Source organism: Saimiri boliviensis, chromosome Y, assembly GCF_048565385.1.
Source record: "Saimiri boliviensis isolate mSaiBol1 chromosome Y, mSaiBol1.pri, whole genome shotgun sequence".
NCBI classification, from domain to species: Eukaryota; Metazoa; Chordata; class Mammalia; order Primates; family Cebidae; genus Saimiri; species Saimiri boliviensis.
In genome coordinates, this window is record NC_133471.1 from 21,307,126 (window position 1) to 21,325,123 (window position 17,998).

The 17,998-nt window shown below is 43.5% G+C and overlaps 1 protein-coding gene across 1 annotated transcript in view; it reads right to left on the minus strand.

The window, feature by feature from the left end:
- Positions 1–16,449, minus strand: part of RPS4Y1 (ribosomal protein S4 Y-linked 1) — a 34,594-nt gene extending 18,145 nt beyond the window's left edge. The window contains exons 1-5 of the mRNA XM_074392376.1: positions 16,399–16,449; positions 15,757–15,834; positions 13,833–14,013; positions 12,347–12,444; positions 8,111–8,282 (exon numbers count right to left, since the gene is read on the minus strand). Coding sequence (XP_074248477.1) covers positions 8,111–8,282; positions 12,347–12,444; positions 13,833–14,013; positions 15,757–15,834; positions 16,399–16,401 — 532 coding nt within the window. The 5' untranslated portion in view covers positions 16,402–16,449. The remainder of the gene's footprint in view (positions 1–8,110; positions 8,283–12,346; positions 12,445–13,832; positions 14,014–15,756; positions 15,835–16,398) is intronic.
- Positions 16,450–17,998: the final 1,549 nt, after the last annotated feature.

Consider the following 17,998-nt stretch of genomic DNA (forward strand, 5'->3'; position numbering starts at 1 on the left):
CAAGCTTGTCTCTCAATTCCTCCTCCCTTGGCATCAGGGCCACCTCAGCAAATCCTCATCACCTATGCTTTGTCAGATGAGTATCTCTTGCTGGAAGCTTTATTCTCAGAGGCAGTGATCAACCGCCAACATCAGACCTCCTCCACCAGTTTCAAGAAAATGTACCTGAAGTGTAGGCTGAGACAAATTCCCCAAGCTTATCAAGTCACGGTACCCCAGTCGTGGTCCAGCTATTGACAACAGCAACTCCAGTACAGGTACAACAATATCCCATGAGCCAAAAAGCCAGATGAGGAATTGCTCCGCATATAACTAGACTCCTAAAAGAAGGGATCCTTACTACCTGTTAAGTTCCCCCAGAATACTCCCTTACTCCTCGTCTTAAAACCAGGCACAAAGGGCTATTGGTCTGTACAGGACTTAAGGGAGGTAAGCAAACAAGTGGAAACTGTTCACCCTGCAGTTCCAAATCCGTACACCCTCCTCAGTCTCTTGGGCCCAGAACACCACCATTACACTGTCTTGGATCTCAAGGATGGATTCTTTTGCACCCCACTGGCGCCTGTTAGCCAGCCCATATTTGCTTTTGAATAGACTGGGGTCTGGCAGCAAATCACTTAGACGAGACTGCCTCAGGAGTTCAAAAGCTCCCCTACTGTTTAAAGAGGCACTTAGCCAAAATCTTGCCGCCTTCTGAGCTAAGTTCCCAGAGTACACCCTACTCCAATATGTGAATAACTTACTCTTAGCTATAAAAACCCAAGAGGTCTGTAAAAAGACCATCCAGTCATTATCAAAACCCCTGCAGACTTTGGGGTACCTGGTCTCAGCTAAAAAGGCCCAACTCTGACAGCCGGAAGTTACTTACCTAGGCTATATTATAGAGAAGGGCAACCAGGCACTAGCACCCAGCGGAGTCCAAGCAGTGCTGCAAATACTGACCCCCACCACGAAATGCCAAGTTTGAAAATTTCTCAGGGCAGTAAGGTACTGCAGGCTATGAATTTTAGGGTTTGCTGAGATAGCCAAGCCCCTGCATGTCTGCACTGGAAAAAATCAGCCCTTAACATAGAGGTAAAGTAACAGACTTTTAACAAGCTCAAGACTGCCCTGACTGCAGCCCCAGCCTTGGCCTTGCCAGACATCTCTAAACCCTTTCAAGTTGTCTGTGCATAAAAAACAGGGAGTCGCTAAGAGGGTGCTCACCCAGACATTGGGACCATTGTGCCGGCTAGTCACCTACCTTTCAAAAAGACTTAATCCCATAGTCTCTAGGTAGCCAGCTTGTTGAAAGTCAGTAGCAGCTACAGCCCTGTTAAGTCGAGGAGGCGGACAAATTAACCTTGGGGCAGGAGATAAACTTGGTAGCACCCCACGCGGTGGAGTCACTACTCCGTGGAGCTCCAAGAAAATAGATGTCAAATGCCCACATAGTTCAGTATCAGGCCTTACTTTTAGACCAGCCCCACAAAAAGTTTTTAAAAACTACAGTTTTAAAAAACTGTGCTTTTTAAACCCCGCCACACTGCTACCTATCAGCAAGCCAGAGGAGCCCATACATGATTGCCAAGAGACAATAGACATCCTCCACGTTGTTCAACTGGACCTCACCGACGTCCCCCTGCAGAACTCAGAGGAGGTACTGTATACGGATAACAGCAGTTTCATGGTCAACGGAGTCATGTATGCTTGGGCAGCCATACTCAACCTAAAGCAGGTTATCTGGGCCCATACCCTTCCACATAGAACCTCAGCCCAAAAGGCAGAACTCATAGCTCTAACAAAGGCCTTAGACTGGGTGGAGGGAAAAACAGTTAACATCTACACAGATAGCCGGTATGCCTTTGCTGTGGCTCATCTACATGGAGCCATTTATTAAAAAAAGAGGACTACTTACCTCAGAAGGAAAAATCATCAAAAACAAAGAAATCCTAGCCCTTCTAGTAGCTATATGGAAGCCCAAGGCAGTAGCATTAATACACTGCCAAAGACACCAAAAGGGAAATTCACCAGAGGCAAGGGGAAATAAAGCAGCTAACCTACAAGCCAGACAGGCAGACTTGAGACCAGTAAAACCTCTGACTCTTCTTGTAACCCTGCCAGTCCCAACCCTGCCCCCTACCCCTTCATACACACCTAATGAAAAACACTTTGCTAAAATTCCACAGATGGTGAACTCTACCAGACACAAACACTGTGGTCCCCGAAGCTCTAGGACGAGCCCTAGTTAAGGACACACACCAGGCCACTCACTTAGGACAGACAAAACTAACTAAGCTGCTGAGGGCCAGATACCACATTCCACATCTACACGAATTTGTCAGAAAGACTACAACTCAATGTGATGTATGTGCCAGGGTAAATCCAAGAGGCAGTACGTCTAGTCAGGCAGAGATAAGACTTAGGGGTACTAGCCCGGGGGAACGTTGGAAAGTAAATTTTACTGAAATAAAGCCCCCAGCGTGGCTATAAATACCTCCTTGTGTTTGTAAACACCTTCTCTGGAAAGATCAAAGCTTTCCCTACTAGGTCTGAAACCGCACTGGTAGTAGCAAAAAGGTTGTTACAGAACCTGGTTCCTCAGTTCGGCTTGCCCCTAACTCTGGGATCAGATAATGGCCCTGCATTTACAGCACAAGTTTCTCAGGGTCTAGCCAAGGCCCTGAGAATATCTTGGAAACTATACTCTGCCTATCGCCCCCAGAGTTCAGGGCAGGTTAAGAGGATAAACTGGACCATAAAGGAGACTCTAACAAAGTTCATCGTAGAGACCAGTGAAAACTGGGTCAGCCTGCTTCCTTTTGTCCTCTGTGTCTGATGCACCCCCTACCAAAAACACTTCACTCCCTTTAAAATTATGTTTGAAAAGCCCCCTCCCCTACTCTCCAGACCCACCAATGCCATACATGCTGAAGTCCATAACCATACACTCCTTAAGTCCTTACAGGTATTCCAGTCTGTTCAATCCCAGGTGCATCAGCTCATCAGAGACACCCGTCCCACTCCAGTGGACCTCACTGCCCAGCCAACGCACCCCTTCCAGCCAGGAAACTCTGTCTTCGTTAGAAGATTCACCACCTACAGCCTCACCCCTCGTTAGAAGGAACCCTACACAGTCATCCTAACCACCCCCACTGCACTCAAAGTGGACGGACTAACAGCCTGGATTCATCACACCCACGTCAAGACTGCCCCGCCAGAAGGATAATGGAGCGTGGGCCCCTCTTCCCCAATTCACTAAAAATAAGACTTGTGCCCTCTTCGCAGTCACCACCCTCACTTTCCTAATTTGTCCTGTCAATTCAGATAGACAACCCCCCTTTGACCCCACATACTATCAGTGAACCCCCACTGTGGGCTCCACTGGACAGTATGTTAGTCCCCTAACAGAACAAAGAAACACCATTATCAAGTCAAACTTTATGTACTATCCAAACCAACCTATAACTTTCTCCGTAAACCTTTGCATCCTCCTAGGAAAAAATCTAGTTATCAGACCAGCCAAGAGAAGAATCATCAGGACGGGGCGGTGGGGGCGGGGGTGGGGATTTGCCTCAGGGTGCGGTACCCAAAGGCAGAACAACCCCTCCAAAACAAGGAGCTATACCCATGCCTTGGGTCAATACCACAAAGTAAAATTGTGAAAACTTAAATAAATTGCTTTGCCCACACTGGGGTTGCATGACAATCTCAACCATATCAAGGTTCATAAAACAAAAAGACTCTTTTATTTCCCTTAAGAGTCAAACACCCCCATGCCCCTGTTCTATAGGGGCATATAACCCACTCCGTATAACTGTAAAAACTCGACAACAGGTAGAGCACCGGGAGGACTTATGGACTCAAAGTCTATATGAGCGGTTGGGTCAAAAGTACTATTTTCACTATCCAATGCATAACCTTGCCCCAACCAAACCTACCCTATAGGGCCAAACACAAGAATCAGACCATCCCCAATATCCCCTTCCCTTGCTCCTATCCACCCCCTAACTCAGAAAGTCCCCTTTCTCCCCAGTATCACCCCCTTCACTCAGCCCCCAATAGCCCTAGCTTTACCTGTAGAAAGCCTAAACCTCCCTAATTTATTGTCCTCTACCCACCATCTACTTAACCAATCTAACCCAGATTTAGGTGTAGATTGTTAGTTATGTCTAAATTCTCAATCACTGTTTTATACAAGCTTAGCAGCACAACTTACTTTAACCCCAACTAACCCTCCATGCCCCAAAAATATACTCCACTTAACTTTGGAAGATCTCAAGGGAAAGGATGAATGTTACCATTCCCCTAATTACACCCTCACCAATTCCTCTTACAAACGCTTCTGTAATAAGACTCTTCCCCTAACTTACAATGGAACAAATACTTATTATACATCCCCAAGCTCATCCTGGCTGACCTGAATTTTTAAGCTCACTAACTGTATCTCCACCTACCAAATCAACAATTTCTCTACTCCCATACTCCGCACACCTATATACATTTTGCCCCATGTAGACATTTCCAATAGCCAGCAAAGATTTACCCTCCTGGCCGCCTCTGACTCAACTACCCGATAAAAACAGGTCCCCATAGTTATACCCCTATTAGTAGGGCTTGCAATAGCAGAGTCTACAGCACTAAGTATCTCAGCCCTTGTAACCAGAGACCAAAATTTCAAAGCCCTGTCCCAACACATAAATACTAATATAAGCCATTTAAAAAATTCTATATCCCAGCTTACAGACCAAGTAGACTCTAGCTAATATAGTGCTCCCAAACAGGCAAGGATTAGATTTACTATTCCTTAAACAGGAAGAACTCTGCACTGCCCTCAATAAGCAATGCTGTTTTTATGCTAGTAAGTCAGGCCTTATCCGGAACCATCTCTCCTTAGTCAGACAAAATCTAAAAACCAGAAAACAGCTCCAGGAAGCCTCAGAAAGTTAGCATCAAAAATTGTTCTCCTGGTCCCCATGGCTTACTTCCCTGCTTACTGCAATAGCAGGACCTCTAATCCTACTTATACTAAAACTTACAATTAAACCTTGCCTCCTAAACCAATTACTCAACATAATCCAGTCACAAATCAACTCTGTAAAACTAATGGTCCTCAAATCCCAATATGGGCCCCTGTACCAAACTAAGCAGCCCCTCCCAGTACAAGAATCAGTAATTTGATTCAGTGTACACAGCAACAGTAGGGAATGTCCTATAGCTGGTCTAGAGTTAGAACTTGAGCAATGCCATTTTATACAACATAAAGCTGTTTTTCTAAGAATAAGTTGTAACTGCTGCCCCATTCTCCTTGCAATAGCTGCTGACCTTGGCTTCTGTAAATAAAAACAGCTAGCTTGCTCTGAAAAATGCCCGCTATGTAAAACTGCTTGCCTTTGCTTATCAGTAACCACCAGAATAAGCTTCTGTAAAGTTGCTTGCCTTGCATCCCCTCACCCTCTTGGTCCTAAAACCAGGATGTGGTTTTTCAGCTCAAAAATCCTGCTTTCCCTGAGGTTAGGGCCACAGGTTGGAGAGATGTGAGTCCTCCGTGGCTGCCAGCAATAAAGACCCTGAAACTTGGCATACTTTTGTCTTGGTGTTAATTTTTATATATAATGTGGTATTAGACTATATTATATATATGATATATCTCCATGACTATATTACAGTATATACTATATATATATAACATATATATATATATATATGCTATATATAATATATATATTCTATAATACATAGCTTTATGTTTGGGCCACTTCCTCCTATTCCACGTTAGTCGGGTGTTTGTGAACCAAGATAGTGCTACTGCACTCCTGCCTGGGCAGTAAGAGCAAAACTAGTCTCAAAAAAAGAAAGAGGAAGGAAATACTGTCACATGCTATCACATGAATGAACCTCGAGGACATTATGTCAAGCAAAGTAAACATATAACAAACACTGTGATATACACTTAATAAGACACACCCAAAGAAGTAAAATTCACAGAAGCAGAGTGGGATGGTGGTTGTCAGAGACTGTAGAATGAAGGAAGCGGCAGAGTTGGAAAGAACATAGTTTCAGTTTTACAATATGAAGGAGTTTGTAGATCTGCCACACAACAATGTGAATATACTTAATGCTGATGAACCATACACTTAAAAATGGTTAAGATGTAAATGTATGAAGTATCCTCTTTTTAAAAGCACAATTAGAAGTCTTTTAATGATTTAAAAGCAAACAAACCAAGAACTACAAAGAAACCTTTGCCCTCACTCAGTGGATTTTTTATTAGGAATTTTGGCTTTGTAATTCTGAGATTATTTTATGTAAACTCCCAAGAGTGAAGTAAGTAAACCGATAAACAATTAATAAGCAAACTAATTAATAATATCAAGCATTCTGTATAACACAAAGGCATATATATATAAATATATAAAATAAACAAAGCTAAGGCCAGGTATGTTGGCTCATGCCTGTAATCCCAGCACTTTGGGAAGCCAAGGTGGGTGGATCACTTGAGGTTAGCAGTTCAAGACCAGCCTGACCAACATGGTGAAACCCCATGTCTACTTGGGAGGCTAAGGCAGGAGAATCATTTAAATCTGGAAGCAGAGGCTGCAGTAAACCGATATTGCCCCATTTTGCACACTAGCCTGGGCAACACGGCAAGTCTCCATCTCAAAACAAAACAAAACGAAAAAGGTTAGGTGAAGCAGAAAAAAAAAATCTGTTGAATTTTAACTGGGAATCTGATTTAATAAATGAGAAACATCATTTCATTTAATTGGCGGTAAGAAGTCTATGTCCATCAAAAAAATCATTTTCAAAGCTGTGCAAAAGTTTAAAGACAACCATAACAGGCTCCTACCTACCCACTCTCCATGTTTAAACTCATGGCCGGCCTTGATTCATCTCACCCAGACAGTCCTGTGCTGGATCACTTGGAAACAAATGCCCTGTACCAAATTATCTGAACCTGAAATATTCTGGCAAGCCTCTTTAAAAGCTAATCAACTCTGCAAATGATTGCCAGATGTCTTAAGTGTGTTCCAATATATACATGCTTTATTTTGTTCCTTTATCCAAGTTTGTCTTGATTCTTTAACAAGAATAGTTCCTTCCTGAATGGTATTGTACATTGCTACTACTGGGAGATGCATAATATCAGAGTTCTCTCTTTTGTGGCCACACTGAAATCAAACAACAGGTTTAGGCATGACACATCCATTTATTATCACATCTCTTGATGCTTTCTCCTAATGAGAGGGCCTCTCAACTTTGACAGCTAAGAAACATTCTGCCTAAAATTTCCAAGTTAACAGTAAATAACCAGAAGTGCAGGCAGCACAAACAGAAAGTCGCAGTGGTCAAACAATCAAGACAATCGCAGGCTGTAGAGCACCGAATTCAAGACAGCCATTGGGCTCTTTAAACAGCAAGGCAACTGAGGACCTTGGCTGTGTCTTAAATCAGGGTCTAAGTGGGGACTGTGGAATGCCATAGGCAGGTAAACAGGGAGGGTACATAAGCAACAGAACAAAGTGCAAAGTCACTGAAGGTAGGCACAAAAGGAGTTGTCATTATTTATTCTTCCTGTCTTATTCTTTCAGTGTTACTGCATTTCTAGAAATTTCTGTTAAAACAAGTCAGGCAAAATATTTCACTTCTTCAGCATATCAGATATTAGCAACACTTCGGTGCAAATGTCAGGAGTCAGAGCCTGGGATGTAGGGAGGAGAAACAAATCTGCAGACATAGCTTTTCATCATCACTAGTTTAAGATTATTTGGACAACTTCAGCCCTTCACCTCAAGGAACACACCTAAAGTTTATCACATTTGAAACAAAGTTCCCCTCTAGTGACAAACTGAATGGACACAGAGAGCTTACATTCTTGAAAGAGGTTAGGCTGCTGGATGTAGCCCACAGGGACATCACACCACCACTCAGCATCAAGAACCCACTGCAAACTCAAGAGACCATAAGGCAATATACTCTCTCTTAAGGAGAGCCAAATGTGTTTCAGTTCTCTTTAATCATTATGGGTACACAGACAAAAATAGAATAAACAGAAAAGATAGAAAAAAAACAAAAACAAAAATGAAGACGGAGGTGCCAGACAACACAAGGAAAAAAAAAAAAAACTTACCCATATCAAATTTGACAAAGTTGATTATCTTGCCAGACCGTAAATCAATCTGCACAGTATCATTCACCTTGATGACAGGATCTGGATAGCGGATGGTTCGAGCATCATGAGTCACCAGGTGTGGGATTCCCTTTGTCCCCATAGTAATCTTCCTGACTTTGCACAACTTGTACTATACATACAGCAAGAAAAAACAATTTAATATGTAAACACAAAGGCAGTCACCCAACTATTACTTATCTCACCGATTTCGGCATTTCCTCTGTCAGAGAGTCACTTTCTTATGGTTTGGTCTCAGGGACTTTGGAGGTTTAAGGGGAAAAAGTGTCTGCTTACCCCTCAGCAGCTCTAGGGCCTTTTTCACCCTGGACTCAAAACAAGCCTGAATTCTTGGCCCAGTGCTCTAGACTGTAGCTTAGTAGTTTTCCACTTTGGAGTAGATGACAAAGAGAGTAATGGGCTTTGATTGTCATATTATCCCCATCTAGATGTATTTACCCTGAAGTTGTGGACGATAGTAACCTGCTGTGCCCTTTGGTATACCATTTATTGTCTGAAGGAATTCTGCTTGGCTGTTCAGTGAACCTCAAAGATCTCCTTTCAGTAAATACTGAAGATTTTCTGTTACAGTGAATAATCCTATATGCTGAATTTGGTTGTATATAGCATCTGTCTTCTCTTTGGGGATTTTTATACCTGGTTGGAAGGAATGTGTCAAGTTGTATTCAGTAATTCAGTATCTTTTTTTTTTTTTTTTTGAGACAGAGTCTTGCACTATCATCTGGGCTGGAGTGCAGTGATAGATCTCAGCTGGCTGTAACCTCAGCCTCTTGGGGTCATGCGATTCTCCTGCCTCAGCCCCCTTAGTAGCTGGGATTACAGGCACCCACCACCACACTTGGCATCTGGCTACGTATTTGGTATCTTAATGACAGCATCCCCTACCCTGCGTGTGCACACGCTACCTGCATTACACTTGCTTAGTACGGATGGCCAAGTACATACATCCCTGGGTGGTAGGTCCACTCCTATAGTCACCTTGGTTTGCAGGGTGTTTGGTCTGCTCTCCTTCTGCCACCATTCACGCCCTCCAAGTGTCATCCAAACTTGTTTCAAAGGCCCTGAAGTTTTAAAGTACTTCTGTCTTGCTGTGCCTTAACTATGACAGGCAGTAGAATGAAAGTTTTATACACTGCTGCCTTTTTATGAGTATGCAGGGAGGTTTTTGATGTCTTGTCCTTTCCGGCCAAACAGAGGTCTGGACCCACAGGCATTCCTAAAGTTAATTTGGGGTTGGTACACACGCTGTCAGGGTAGCAGGAAAGGACTGCAAGTGGGCAGGTTCAAAGCAAGAACAATCAAGGATATAATGGATGAAAACAACATAGCATGAGCTACAGGACCCCAAATCAATTGCCTCATTCACACCCTTTCCATACAACATATAACCTGTCTGCAAGGTGAGGCCCTGTCATTCTCCAATGCTCTCAATTCTCCACTGTCCCTCTCGAACCACTGACTGAGGAACTCTTCACTTCAAGTTTCCACTTCCCATTATACAACACCTACACAAACCAACCTGAAATCTTTCCCAGCTGGCCTCCCTCAGAAACAAATCTAACTGCCCAGGTTCCATCTTTTCGAAAAATTCAATTGCCTATTCCCTCTACTTGTCCTCCTCCTTAGCCACCAAAAGAGCACTAGTCTCCACATTTATGGTCTTGATCACCTCCTTTGGCCCCAACGTCCAATTCTCTCAAACAAATGGGCAAATGTTACCCATTATCTTACAAAAAATTCCCTCTTTCTAGTCGCTGTCCTGTATCTTCTACTTTGGGAATAACTGCCCTGTTTACAAGGTTCCATCTTCTCAGCGTTCAAGAATTGTAATCCATAAACACATGTCTCCATTTAAATGGTTACTCTCTGATTTCCACTTCTTTGTCTCTTTAACTAGTGTTTTCTACTTTTTGGAAACAGGACATACACCACCTAAATCCTGTTCATTAAACCTTCTGCAATATGAAATCTCCCTCTCCTCATGCACATCCATCACTGAACACGTTTCCCAATGTCACTGAGGACTCTGTGCCAACTATTCAGACAGCCTCTACTGTAACTCCTTTGAGCAGTGTTTTAGTCCTCTATTTCAGTCAACACCTACTTCTTTCTGTCTTACCATCTACTTCCAAGTTCCAACGCAAGGTGAACCCAATACACAACTATCTCAAGTATCCACGTATTTCATCAAGATCAGTAGCTACCGTCTCCTTACCCTATCACCAAATACTCAAACACCCTATCCCACACGTGCTTCCGTCTACCACAGGGGGGATGTATTTTCAAAACTCCATGTCTTCTATGCCATCTACCAGGTGATATTTGTGCTCCTCTACCCCGACTTGCAATGGGAACAGACACTGCCTTAAATTCCCATTACTCTTGTGTCGGTTCATCATGGGCTCATCCAAAATTTCGCTCACATCCACTGTAATGGCAAATACACACCACACCACACACCACACCATGCCACACCACACCCACACGTTGTTAAAGGGAAAAATTATGTCTGAAATGTATTAGGTCCATCAAGACCCACAAAATACCCCCTTTTCTAGTTTTATTTTTGAGGGTGGAGGGCTGTTTGCATGTTGTTTCTCCACTAACCTATGCTACCTTTAGACCTGTATGAAATAACCTGCATGAAAACGCTCTGTGGTGTGTCCCTGACATCACTGAAGTCCCAGGAGGCCATGACTCTCCACTGTAAACTCACTATGTCCTTGAACCTTTGGCTCAGCCAAGCTAAACTGGGTGGGGTTTGTGACAAAGAATGCTCCCTTCCCAGCTGCCCAAAGAAACAATCAGCAAACAAGCTCAACCACACACACACACACACACACAACTTCCCCAAATCTCTTACTTCTTACACAAGGGTAAGGTCCTTACCCTAACTCTGGGTAGCCATTTGGCACTTTTGGGTACAATGCAATACTTTCCTGGACACAAGCTTTCTACATGGTGGCTGGCCAATCTGGTAGGGCCAATACTAGGTATTAACAACACTCCAGTATTTGCTCCTCTCACTCCACCTCTTCCCATTGAAAAATTCACATGGAGTACCAAACTGCGTTGTCTCTTGATATGCAAATTTCTTACAAAAGCAGAAACCAGTCATCGGATTTGAGGTATCTCCTGTTCTTTCTAGCTATTAGACACAGCAGAATCCAACACCCTGGGCAACTAATACCCTGCAGGATTCAAGGCCTAGTTTCTACCACCTAAAACAAAGCATATCCTGTGGGAGCAACCCACCACAACAGAAGGGACACTGCCTCAAGAGATACTACCGAAGTCAGAAAAAAACCAAACAACCAATTTATTAAGTAACTACCCTGGCATGAAAATACTTATGAATTCACACAGGGGTTCTAATGTGTTTCCCACCAAGAAATAACAGAAAAGGCCATCCATTTAAACTAAGTGGGAACAACATGTGATGAAACATGTTGAGATTCACCTACAAAACGCTTCTCATAGTCAGATGGCATCTGGTCACTGTAAAGGTAAATGGGTTACGTGAGAAACAAGGAAGAAGTCACCCCATGACCTAAAATCCAGGGAAAAGAGGAAGTGATGACTGAGGGGCAATCCTGGTTTCCAAAGAAGTGTTCCCTACACAGCAAAATGGAGGTGCTGTCCACAGAGAAATTCCCTTCAAGGTTTCCTAGAAACTTTCTTCAGTTTCTAGAAGTTGACTATGGCCACTAAATTTGGAGACAAAAGAGGGATTTTTAAGGGCTGAGTATCAGGAAGTCAACAGTCTTCTATCTCTATCAAGTGCCAGGTGGCACCACTATTAACACAGTCACAGAAACCTGGCAAGAAAGCATATTATCACCATTCTTAAAAAGGTTCTATGTTCTGCTGACTACAGTTACGTATCAATGAATGACAGAGTCTGGATTTCTAGCCAGGCTTTCCTGGTTCCAATATCACTTACATTTCCTATACAGAAATATCTTGTCCCTCAGAGAACTGCTTACTGGTATCCTGTTTCTAACACAGTCTCGTGTGGAAAACGCTTTACCTTCTATCACTGAGGACCTATATACCTGGATTAAATAATCATACTAACAATTACAGGTAATAAACAGCCTAAATGACCTCTGACAACCTTACTAACAAATCTAACTGTCTGAAAATTCTGAAGCTCACTTGACTTGTACAACGTACCTCTGCCTCTTCCACTCTGATGCGATGAACGGCAAAACGGCCCTTGGTGTCATAGACCAGGCGGAAATGCTCGCCTGTCTTCTCAATGCTGATGACATCTGATTACAAACAGGTATAAGGAACATTGTTAACACAAGTTTCTTTTGCCTGCACAGCAGGAACATTATGCCAGGCTGAACCTGAGAACATTTCAGCAGCTTAGGAGTCTCCAGCATTTGATGGCGGTGGCTGAATGAAACCAAACAACCCCTGTTCCTGTCCCAATAAATGTCCAACAAAAGGAAGTGAATATATTATTGGCTGCTCTACCACGTCCTATGTTCTTGTAGAAGGACTGCTTGAAACTGTTTTCTGGGTTAATGCTCTCAGGGTGCTGAGAAGAAAGCACACATGAGCACACCCATACATACCAGGAAATCAAATGCATGAGTAGTCCTCGCACTTAAGCAGACAAGGCTCAAGGCTCAGCAGGCTGCCTTGTCAAGAGCTTGGCCTCCTTTACTCCATGATTTGACTTATCAAAAGTCTTGCCTCACTTAGGATTTGGGGTTTTGAGAAGGAAAGCAAAATGCAAAAAGAAAAAAAATGGTAGGAAGGGAAGTAGGAAAAGGAAAGTCTGTCTTTTCTAACTCGGTGGCTGGATGGATCCTAGAAAAATGTGGCCTGGAGCCCTATTACCACTGTAGCATGCATACACCTGATAAACCAACCATCCCCCAGTTTCGTGGATGATACTAGGATAAAAAAGCTATTAAAAGTACTGAGCCTGTAACCATGAAAAGAGTGAACAAAGCACTAGGTCAGAATTCCTCAGTGCCTTTCCCTATCTCCCTGCTCAGTATACTTTTTCCCAGAGGGGTGTGACCTTTCTCTCCCTCCTTCACTCTCCCCTCCTACCAAGCTGCAAATGCATGCTTGGAGATCCAGAATAGAAATCATCAAAACACAAAATGGGAAGACAGGACCAAACCCTGGTCACTAAGAAAGATTCTCTCCTTGACCAATCATTAGCTAGACTCCTCTGAGCCCTCTTCCTGGCTGAGCTTTACCTGTGGCCTATGAAGACCTGAACACTAACATGGCTTCTAAAAGATCAGGATTATCCAGTCAGGATTATGCCCTCAAAATGTCTGGCTAAGAAAACTCAAGGCTACCGAAAGAATTTACTGTTTGTTCCAGCCAACGCTTGAGGACAGCTCCTCTGTCTGTCTCTCAGTCTCTACCGGGAGGATAGGAGCCTAATGCTGTTAACTGCCAGGTAGCAGCCACTGCTGGTCTCATCCCATTTACAGTGACCAACTCGTTTATAGCTTTTCACTTGAGCCTTGCCACTCTCTCCTTTTCCCTCATTCTCCGTCTTAAAGGACCAGCACTAACTTTCATACAAATCAAAGTTCAGCGTCTAGTTTTTCCCTGGGAACATGTAAGCACCACATCTTGTCTTTCTCTCAACCTATTTCTTCAAAACAAAGAACTCTTCCCTTACCCATCAATCCAACCGGGTATGTGATGTCCACGCGAACCTTGCCATCAATTCTGATGCAGCGTTGCATACATATCTTTTTTACCTCATCTCCAGTCAACGCATACTTGAGTCTGTTCCTGAGGAAGACGATCAGGGGAAGACATTCCCTCAGCCTGTGAGGACCTGTCGATGGACGAGGTGCCTGAAAAAGAAAAGGGCAGGCCAACAGATTAAGCAGACGATGTGCCTTAGTTTAGCCTAAATTCTGCTGAACTTAACTTGTGGGGAGGAGGAACTCAAGAGGGCAATTATTTCCTCAATTTAGAAAGGTGTTTCTTAAGATAGATTACGTCCCCAACCATAAGTCCCATTTTGTGCCCCTTCTTTCCCCAAATCCAGGCTCACAACCATCTCCCCATTTTGCCCTGCCCCGAGCACCACCGCCACTGGTACTGCCTGCTCAAACCTTCCTTGAACACAATACTACAACCAATGTTTCTCAGGTATAGGTTACACTTTACCCACACACTAGTTGACATATTCCACTACTCTCTCACCATTCCAGAGTTCACAGTTCCACACAAGCCCTGCCAATGTTGCTGGACTGCCCCATAACACCCATTGTGTATACTTCCATTCTTGGCTGCTTGGTAGCTCAAACATCATCAGATTCACTCTGCAACATCGTATAACCTATACTCTTGCAGTTTTGGTGTTAAACCATCCTTTGGCTATTTGCTACCAGTTCCTATAAAGGTCTCAAGTGAGGCTGTACTATCTTGAATGCCACTCCCCAATTGTCTCTTAAGCTCACATCATGCAGGAATCCTTTCTAATAGACACTGTTCTTAAAAGCTGCTTCTACAGACCCCTCATTAGTGTTGCCTGGCCTTCTTGTTAGATGCCTGCCTCCTATGACTCTGGGTACACTATCCTCATCCTGCCAGGTCCTCAAGGTTCAGTTCTAGAGCCTCCAGCATTTCCCACACAATTTACTGGGCTCCTGCAGCCTTTACCGTTAAACCAGTAACTTGGGCTAAATGTACAACACAGCTACTCCACCCTCTAAAACAAAGGGTAACTTCAAACTAAATACATTTGATTAATGCGGACTTGGTGCACTGTCATTGAACTCCTTTCTTATTTGGAAACTGACACATTTGTTAACCCACTAAGCTCAAGAAGTGCTCTCTAAAGTGGGGACCTCCAACAGCAAGAGACCACCAAGACTGACATCCTGGCCTTTTGTTGTTGGCATTTTTAATCCAGTATGTATTTGAAAGTGCAAGCTTTTAAGGAATGGGTTTGTAATACCACACAATTTGAAAGAGATTATAAAACAGCAGGCTGACATCTCTTTTTAAAACATTTAACCCCGAACACCTTCAATAGTTCTTGCCCTTATGTCTTTCTGATCTTCTGAAGAGAGTTTTTCATTTCACCCGCTTACTGCAGTCAATCAGGTCCCCATTCCCCTTCCCCAGGATCCTAGTTTTTTCCCCAGCCTTCAACACCTGTGAACATATTGGAGAGTTCCTTTTCCTCCCAGCAGGATGTAAGCTTCATCAAGACATAGATTTTGTTGTGTATAACCATTTTGTACTGGGACATATCCCCAAACGTGGGGCCACATAAAAAACACCTGGCATACATCAGGCTCTCAGTAAGTAGTTACTAAAAAAATGGCATACACAGGTTGTCAGCGACATTATGGATCCCAACAGTGCTGAAAACAGGGCGGAGCACTGTTCGACCGCACTTGCCAAACAAAATGCTAAAACTTTTTTTTAGGGTACTTTACAGAAGCGTGCAAGGACAAGTTCCGTGTGCCGCAAGTCTCTCCCGACGAAAATTCCACGTAAGAAGCAAACAGCGTCCCACGGAATTGGAAATACCGGCTTACAGAATGTAGTCTTGACTAAAAAGCAAATAAAGTTATACTCACAAATACACCCGTTAGTTTGTCGAGCATCCAATGCCTCGGCGCTGCAACACGCTTCAAGTGCTTTTTGGGGCCCCGGGCCTGAAAAGGACACCAAACTCTTTCAGAGAAGTTCGTTTACAGTAACATGTCTTTATCTTCAGCTGCAGGAACTGTTAATGGGTAATACCTGATCCCAGCAGAAAAGACAATCCAGTCTATTTACTGACGCCCCATTTTGAGCAAATATTACTTCCCGTCAGACGCCGAAAAGAGATACCCCACAAAACTCAGACGTTTGAAAATCGCGTCTCCCTAGCGTCCGTCAAGAGAGCCTCCACAGAGGTCTCCAAGCGAATTTGGGACTACCTCTGCGTGTGGAAAGAAACTAATCCGGGTTAAAAGCCAGTGCTGAGCTACGTAGTCAAGGATGGACTGACGTGCCATCTCCCCCGGCCCACTGGCCGAACACGCGGGCCAGCCGAGAAACGTAGCCACACTCTTCTTAGACCTCCGCTCTTAACATCGGGTTTCCTGAAATGGCACCAAGAGTATTTCCACCCGCCTAGTAGGGGCACCCGAAAGGTGAAACAATGCCAAGGTGGAACTGCGTTTTTTCAAAGGATGAAGGCAGATAAAACCGGAGCTAGGAGGCAAAGGTCTTACCATGGCGAAACTCTGCGACGGAAGAGACCGTTTCTTCTTCCGGTGCAATCGCACGTTGTTCGTACACTGAAGGAAGTCAGATGACTGAGAATTTAAGTTCCTGTTTCTTATTGTTCCGCTAGAGACGTCACATCCCGGAGTTGAATTTGTTAGCATTTTCACTTTTCTGATACTGTTTGTTAGATACCAGTTATACCGCCAGATTTTTGTTATGGTTTCCCTCGTCTGATCGGCTGAACTGGGACGACGGACTTTACACTGTTAAAATTTTATCTTTTGCCCGGGAGTGATGGCTCACGCCTGTAATCCAAGCGCTTTGGAAGCCAAATCGGGCAGATCACACGTGGGGAGTTCAAGACCAGCGTCACCAACATGGTGAAACCCCGTCTTAAAAAAAACAAACAACAACAAAAAAAGAAAAATATCTTTCGCCGACTTTTAAAGTATTCAACAAAAGCTCTGAAGAAGCACAATGTACGACCCTTTTAAAAAATGCCAATTGTAAGAAATAAGCTATATAATTCCTTCTAACTGAAATGCTGTAATTGCAAAATCATGATTTGTTTCAGAAACAAACATTCATGGTTCTGGATTGCGGCGAATTTCACAGGTTTGAGAATGTATTGCATTCTTAAACTTCGAAAGGGTGTGTTTTATGATGGAAGGTAAGTCGCATATCTTGTTATGGATGAGCTCGTGATGATGGTTGCACAGTTTTCTGCATTTCGTAAACCCTCCAAAACAATTTACTTCTAAGCGGGTGAACTAGGCTCTGTTTAAGTTGTGATGCGTGCATGCGAACGCCCATGTTTTCTTACGGCTTTACTGCGGTGAAATTGGTACAGAGACCAAAAGAAGCCAAATAAAGGTTTACTTCCTTAATTTGAGGACTTTGGACACAGGCATAAACCCAGGGTACCACAATCAGAATCGAGGGAATGACCATCTCTATGACCTCCAAAAGTTTCCTTGTATCTCTTTCTGGCTGTTTCTTTTCTTTTACCTTTTCTTTCCCTTCTTTTCTTGAATTTTTGAATGAGGCAGAGTTTCGCTATATTACCCAGGCTGGTGGGCAGGGATGCAGTGTCGGCTCCCTGCAACCTCGACTTCCCGGAGCTTAAAAGATCCTTTTACCTTTTCTTTGTTTGTTTTAGCATTAAACTCGACGACTCCAGGCTTCTGACAGTGCATGTGTCAGCTGAAAAGTCAGCAAGCTGGAACAAATCTGGATTCCACACTGTTTGCGCTGTAGCAGGATTCACCAATTCTATTTCGAGAATCCTAGACCCCTTTTTGCCATTTCTCAGGTCCCCTTGCTGATTTCAGTTGTTGTCGTTGACAGCCTTAGGAGAGCTGTTAACCTTAATTGGGCTATTTCCTCCCACTCTCAGAGGCAGACACCCCTACAATCACTTTTGTAATTAAGGACATCGTTTTCCTTTTTCGTGGTTCTCCATAAAAAAAAACCATTAGGACTAAAACGGGCTTTTCTATTTTTAAAAGATTCTTAGTCAAATGCATATGTGGACATGGGAACAGCTAAAATGTCACTAAGGTCTCAGTTGACAGTGAGTTTTAATAGATATTTGTATGGAATCGT